We start from the raw sequence: 7,801 nt of genomic DNA, 5'->3' as shown, positions 1-7,801 counted from the left end.
GCCACTCCACAAAGAGGTAATGAGCATTGCGGGGAAGCAAGAATAAATTTCTAGAAAATCAGGTCAATAATACTTAATTCATGTCCAAGCAAATACTGATCATAACATAAGCTAAAACAAGGAATATAACTATTTTTTATTACTAGTCATTGATATACTCACTGTTTCTGGAATTAAATCAAATTTTCTGAAACCAATCATGCTTTTTTGAGAAGCATAAAAATTGTTATCATTCTTTGTATCTAAGTGGCTATTGTCAGCCCTCATAAATGCTCAGTCTTATGTCTTACAGTCTGGTCTCTCTAACACTGTTGTCTCTTCTAGGTTTCTCTCAAGAGCTAAAGAGTTAAATTTCTCTAAATCTGATCCCTGGGATGAAGAAACTAACACCCAGAGAAGAGCTTATAGAAAGTAAAAAAAACCTCATGAATGACATCTAGATTTACATCCAATTTCTCAAAGGTCTTTCTCAGAGACTTTCTTATTATTGCAGAATAGAGAGCCATGCCTCTTTAAAAAGTGGGTGCATACTGAATAGTTTTCTAAGTATAAAAAGACATTTACAGGAAAAATATTCTGTCTTTTGACATTTTGTAGATGCTGAAAAGTGTCACACATGCAAGTATCATTTTCTTCAAAAGTTTACACAAGAACAAAGAAGAATGGACACAGGGAATTGCTCCTCCTTAACTGAATTCATTTTCTTGGGAATTACTGATAACACCAAGACCAAAGTGATTCTATTTACCATGTTACTCCTTGTTTATCTCATTACTCTTCTGGCAAATCTTGGAATGATCACCCTGATTAGGATGGATCCCCAGCTGCACACACCCATGTACTTTTTCCTCAGCCACCTCTCCTTCTGTGACCTCAGCATTTCCACAGCAGTTGGCCCCAAGATGCTGGTGGATCTATTGGCTAAGAACAAATCAATTCCCTTCTATGGCTGTGCCCTGCAATTATTGGTGCTCTATACCTTTATAGATTGCGAGTGTCTCCTGCTGGCAGTGATGGCCTATGACCGGTACAAGGCCATCAGCAGCCCCTTGCTTTATGTGGTCAGCATGTCCAGCAGGGTGTGCTCCCTGCTCCTGGCTGGGGTTTATCTGGTGAGTATAGCAGAGACTTTGATACACATGATATTAGCATTCCAATTATGTTTCTGTGGGTCAAATGAGATTAATCACTTTTTTTGTGATGTTGCTCCTCTTCTATTGCTATCTTGCTCAGATACACAGGTCAATGAGTTACTGATATTTACTGCTTTTGGCTTCATTGAACTGAGTACAATTTCAGGAGTTCTTGTCTCTTACTGTTATATTATCCTATCAGTCTTGAAGATCAACTCTGCCAAAGGGGGGTTCAAAGCTTTCTCTATGTGCATCTCTCACCTAACTTCTGTGGCAATTTTCCAGGGAACAATGATTTTCATGTATTTCAGGTCGAGTTCTTCCTACTCGCTAGATGAAGAAAAAATGACCTCTTTGTTTTACACCTTTGTGATTCCCATGTTAAACCCTCTGATTTACAGCCTAAGGAATAAGGATGTGAAACAGACTCTGAAAAAATTGAAGGATAAATGGTTTTAAAAATTTATATTTTGTGTATGTGCACACACACACATCCATGCATATATGGTGATTGTTGATTTATTAAAATTAAATGGGAGGTTACATGACAAACATAATTTCTATTTGAAGTATATTTCTATTTCCCCCACCTGTCATGCTTCTTTATATTTCCAGAATTTGTATGTGGTATTAGTTTCTGGGAAAAACGTTTCTGACTTTTTCAATATGTTAATTTTGTTCAGTTTTTAGTCAAGCACTATTTAAATTACACTAAGATATATAGTGCATTTTGTTCATTGATCTTTGAGCTTTTCAGTTCTTTATGTACTACAATACATCTTGTAGCTTAAATACTACTAAATATAAGCTGGTTTTAATAATGTATTAACTAAACAGTCAAGTAATTCATAATAAGCCTGAAATTAATCATGAGATAACACATAGTGGTCTATTATTCAAAAGTAAAAAATATCTAAAACCAGTCTAAAGGAAAGGTATCTTTGGATATTCGGAAAAGGATTCAATTTGGGAGATGAAAAAATAGCAGGCAGAGGATCTGACAGTTACTCAGATCTTGAAGTGTACGAGTCCATGCCTGTTAGAAGAAGTTATATTGGCTACAACATGGAAGAACCATGAGGGGCATATGCTAAGTGGAATAATTCATACAGAGGAAGACAAGTACTGCACGGTCTCACAAACACATAGAATCCAACTGGTCAAGCACATAGAAATAGAGAGTAGATCGGCTGTTGCTACAGGCTGAAAGGTGGGAGCAATGGGTGATGATCAAAGTTTACAAACTTTCTGTTACTTGATGAATAAGTTCTGGGGGTCTAATGTGCACTGTAACTCTAGTTAACAATTGTGTATTGTAAGACTGAAATTTGCTGAGAGAGTAGTTCTTAAGGGTTTCCATGGTATGCACACTCAAAGTGATAGCTACGTAAATTGATGAATGTGTTAACTAACTTTATTGTAGTAATTATTTCACAATGTACACATATATTAAATCTTCATGCTGTATATCATAAGCATGTTATTTGTCAATTTTATCTGAATACAGTTTAAAAAAAGAGTAAAAGAAGTTAAGGGACAGTGGACAGAATCATGGTAAAGTACATAATTGTGCTTCATTATCAGCTATTGATTCTTCTGTGACTCTCTGCACACCAATTTCCTTCCCATTTTCCTTACTCTTAGCTCTGATGAAATACCCCTCTTTGTCTCTTTGTGGTTCACAAAAAAACCACCTATTTAAAATATTACTTTATATCACCCTGTTTATCAGAGTTCTTTGCTAAAGACTGAGCATTGCATTATATAAACAAAGCACTACATGTTGTCTGGAAGATCAAATAAACAAATATATAATAAACTAAAAATAAAAGACAACACTTTTTCACTGCTAATTATGTGTCAGTAGTACAAAATTAAATGAGGGTTTGATAAGTAGCTTAAAAATGTATATCAGAATATAGTTAACATATTGAACACATATACACATGTTTGTTTGGAAGGTCCATAAAATAGTTTTGGACATTAAGATAATATACTATAAAGACATGCTTATTAATTTCACTAGAAAGAATAAGCTCTAAGTTCTTGCTATTTGACTATTTCATCTGCTTTTGATCTGGTTTCCTGAAGGCTAAAGCACTAAATTAGTTTGTTGAGAAAGCTAGGATGTGACCATGTATTTAAAATACCATAATGTACTGAAAGAGACATATTTATCCATTGCAATTATAAAATTAAAAGCCTCTGATGGTCTTCAATTTTCTTGCTGCCATTGTAAAATGACCTTATGTGACAATATTTCAGAATGGAAAAATAAAGCCTACATAATTCCTCTGTTGTTCAGGGTGGTATTTGTAAAGTACTATGCTATGTTAAGAAAAATTCTCATAGTGAAAAAATTAGGATAATTCTTACATAATAAAAAAGACTTAAATATGTATACTCCTGGCATACCTCATCAATTCACCCAGACTTCTTTTGACTTGTTGCTGATGAGCAGCAAAATGGCAACAAATATAGTCAGAAATATAGTTAAAATAGGGTGTCAGTGGACTACCATTAATTCAGAGATTAATAAACATGGATCTAATTAATCCATCCTCATATATATGATCAGTTTTATGTCACCATCTAAAGACTAATTCAACGTGAATACTAGCCCATTTTATTGTATCTAGTGGGGAATATGTAAATAGAAGAATATTTTAAGCCCATTAAATGGAATTCCAAAAATAGAACTGACTGATTCAGTTAATTGTAGGCTTCCTCTCCTCAAATTGAAGAAATTAATGAGAAATTATGGAAAAAAATTTTTAGATAATTTCTAAACAGGAATTTCAGATAGGAATTTGGACAAAATGATTCTTCTTTCTTGACAGTAATCAGTGAAAAAAAGGGAACAAAACATCAAAAACTTTATTCTAGCCTGTCAATTTCAGTATTCTTTGTTCTTTACAATTTTAATGTCTTCACATCACATTATCCTCATACATGCACGAATGACTCATGGAAAATATCATGGTGCAAATGCAATTTATCAATGACATATGTAATGTTTTAATATTACAGTCAAATTCCTATATCTTGACCTCTTTCTTCATCCTTGCCACTGAAATACTTTAGCATAAACATGGCAATCACCAACTCAATGGCATGAGTTTGAGCAAGCTCTGGGAGTTGGGGATGGACAGGGAAGTCTGGCGTGCTGCAGCCCATGGGGTCGCAAAGAGACTGAACTGAGACTGAACTGAACTGAATCATGGCAAACAATGTTAGATTTGGTAAATGTCTAATGCAGAGGGCAGATAGACTCATACCTGTTACAGGCTGTACAAGTATACTCGTTACAAATAGAAAAGCAGTAATGTTCAACACACCAGTAAGTAGGAGGATCTGGGTTAAAGCTAGAGGCAGAAATCTTTAACCACCCTGGATGTCTTTCTCTTTCATTAGAACCATGCTATAAACCAGGCAGGAACACCACTCTAAATACCTCACTCTTGCTTTCTATCCCTCAGATCACCCTGTGTAGAAGAGGGATTTAAGCTATATTACCTCCAAGGCTCTTTTCAGGTGATATGATCTGCCTCTATAAAATATGGCTTTCAGTTCAGTTCAGTTCAGTCTCTCAGTCGTGTCCAACTCTTTGTGACCCCATGAATCGCAGCACGCCAGGCCTCCCTGTCCATCACCAACTCCCGGAATTCACTGAGGCTCACGTCCAATGAGTCAGTGATGCCATCCATCCATCTCATCCTCTGTCGTCCCCTTTTCCTCCTGCCCCCAATCCCTCCCAGCATCAGAGTCTTTTCCAAAGAGTCAACTCTTCACATGAGGTGGCCAAAGTACTGGAGTTTCAGCTTTAGCATCATTCCTTTCAAAGAAATCCCAGGGCTGATCTCCGTCAGAATGGACTGGTTGGATCTCCTTGCAGTCCAAGGGACTCTCAAGAGTCTTCTCCAAAACTCTAGTGTAAATCCATCCGTATCAGTGGAAAGAATATGAAGAAAAAACAAAGAGTCACTTCAGATTCAGTCAAAGAATTGATCTGAACATATAGGCCAGGTATCTCAGTTGGTGAAGAATCCACTTGCAGTGCAGGAGACTCCAGTTCAATTCACGGGTCGGGAAGATCACCTGGAGAAGAGATAGGCTACCCACTGCAGTATTCTAGGGCTTCCCTTGTGTCTCAGCTGGTAAAGAATCTGCCTGAAATGCGGGAGACCTGGGTTTAATCCCTGGGTTGGGAAGATCCCTTGGAGAAGGGAAAGGCTACCCAATCCAGTATTCTGCCTGGAGAATTCCACGGACTGTATAGTACATGGGGTTTCAAAGAGTTGGACACGACTGAGTGACTTTCACTCATTCACTCAACCTGAAATGTCAGTTACATGAAGTCATTAAGACAGTGTGAGTTTTAGGAGGCCAAAAACTTTTAAAAACAGCTGTTTTACATGCCCTGTTATCCAATTTCAATATCTCATGGACTCCTTATGAGAGGATAACAGGCAGGAAGGCTAGGGATCCCCAGCCAGAGGAAATAGACTGCAAGTGGCAGGTGTTTTTTGTATGTTTGTTTTGTTTGTTCCTTCTCTGTACAAAATTAAAAGAAGGTTTGTTCAATATAGTATTGTAAAGTAATTAACCTCCAATAAAATAAATAAATTTATATTAAAAAAAAATTCTGTGTTGTCAGGAAGACCCCTGGTTCAGCCTGGACTTAACTTTTCTCAAACATTGAACTGATAATGGCTCAACAAATCCATATGTCTTATTCATGGGAATGTTCTCTTAAGCTATGTTAATGAAACTATGCAGTTGCTTGGAAATCTGCTTTTCTTTAAGGTTCATGTCAATTGTTTTATGGCCGGGGATGACTCACCTTGTGCCCCGGTCTGTCTCAAAATGCGTATTGTGGGAGAGGGGCCTGATACAACTCTCTCCGTTTTGAGGTGATTCTTTTTTTTTTTTTACTCTTTTTTTTTTAACTTTACAATATTGTATTGGTTTTGCCATATATCAACATGAATCCACCACACGTATACACGTGTACCTTTAACAGATATATAACTCCTTGCTACAAGCTAGCAAGGGGGTCACTCTTTCTGCCCCCTTCTGATGTCTATGTCAGACCTTCCTCTATCCCTTTATACTTTAATAAAACTTTGTTACACAAAAACTTCAAGTGATCAAGCCTCCTCTCTGACTCCAGATCAAAATCCTCTCCTCTGGAGGTCACAAATTCTGGAGTAGCTCATGGCTTGAGGCTGCAAACTTTCAATTATAGAAGCAGATAGATATCTGACTTTATTAGTGCTGAAGTAAATGGAAGTGAAATAAAATGTTAAGAGTTGTGTTGACATTTACCAAATGGCAAAAGTACTTGTTTGCACACCAAATAGTAAACAAGTATCTACTATTGTTGAGGATGTGAAACAACCATGGTTTTTATGCATTGACAGTAGATTGAGATTTGATACTGCACTTAGCAAAATTCTATGTCTGAGTCTCCTATAGCTGAACAAATAAATGTCCTAAGACCAAAAATATCATTCCTAGAAGCATGCCCAAGCATATAGAATGAATATGTACCCAAAAGACATTCATAGAAATGTTCACCATTGTATTAATTACAGTAGTATAACATCAAAAGCAACTCATTTCTTTTAATACATTAGATCAAGACTTGACATACTTTTCTGAAAGTATTTAATAATGCATATTTTAGGGTTTGTAGACCATAAAATCTTGGTACATCTGAACTGTTTTGTCCTGTATCACAAAAGCAGCCATCCATAATACATGAATAAATGGTATGTCACAGCTCCAATAAAAATTAACAGGTCAAGTTCACTGACTCCTGCTTTAGATTAGACAAATGACTTTATGATAAGTTTGTATGCTGGAAAAGTACACAGCAATGAGGATGAATATCTACATCCTCATACAAGAGCATGAGAAGACTTCACAAACATAATCTTGAGTGAAAAATGTCAGACATAAGAGTGTAAAACCTGTATGATTTCACTACTATGTACCTTAAAAATTTAAAAAGAGTACATTTAAATCAGTTCTAATGAGGTAGATGAAACTGGAGCCTATTATACAGAGTGAAGTAAGCCAGAAAGAAAAACACCAATACAGTATACTAACACATATATATGGAATTTAGAAAGATGGTAATGATAACCCTGTACACAAGACAGCAAAAGAGACACTGATGTATAGAACAGTCTTTTGGACTCTGTGGGAGAGGGAGAGGGTGGGATGATTTGGGAAAATTGCATTGAAACATGTATAATACCATATATGAAACGAGTCGCCAGTCCAGGTTCGATGCACGATACTGGATGCTTGGGGCTGGTGCACTGGGATGACCCAGAGGGATGGTATAGGGAGGGAGAAGGGAGGAGGGTTCAGGATGGGGAACACGTGTATACCTGTGGTGGATTCATGTTGATATATGGCAAAACCAATACAATATTGTAAACTTAAAAAATAAAATAAAATATAAAAAAATAAATAAAAATAAACCCACATATCATATGGAAAATCAATTTCTGATGGATGTAGAGACAGTTTCTGAGAATCTAATAATTTTCTTTTTATTTGGTTCTTGGTGCATGAATCTTTCCATTTTTGAAAGATTTTTTGCAATCTATATTTTTAGATGGAAATTTTTTCTGTACGTATATTATACTTTAAAA

At 36.2% G+C, this 7,801-nt stretch overlaps 1 protein-coding gene across 1 annotated transcript; it reads left to right on the top strand.

Annotated features, from left to right (window-relative positions):
- The first annotated feature begins 617 nt into the window (after nt 1-617).
- Nucleotides 618-1,592, top strand: LOC102396535 (olfactory receptor 5W2-like). Its single transcript, XM_006072814.3, has one exon. The coding sequence runs from the start codon at nt 663-665 to the stop codon at nt 1,590-1,592; it is 930 nt and encodes a 309-aa protein (XP_006072876.2). The 5' UTR covers nt 618-662.
- The last annotated feature ends 6,209 nt before the right edge of the window (nt 1,593-7,801 follow it).

Source organism: Bubalus bubalis, chromosome 16 (genome assembly GCF_019923935.1).
Source record: "Bubalus bubalis isolate 160015118507 breed Murrah chromosome 16, NDDB_SH_1, whole genome shotgun sequence".
Lineage (NCBI taxonomy): Eukaryota > Metazoa > Chordata > Mammalia > Artiodactyla > Bovidae > Bubalus > Bubalus bubalis.
Note: the sequence above shows the minus strand (reverse complement) of the source record. Positions and strands in the feature narration are given on the sequence as shown.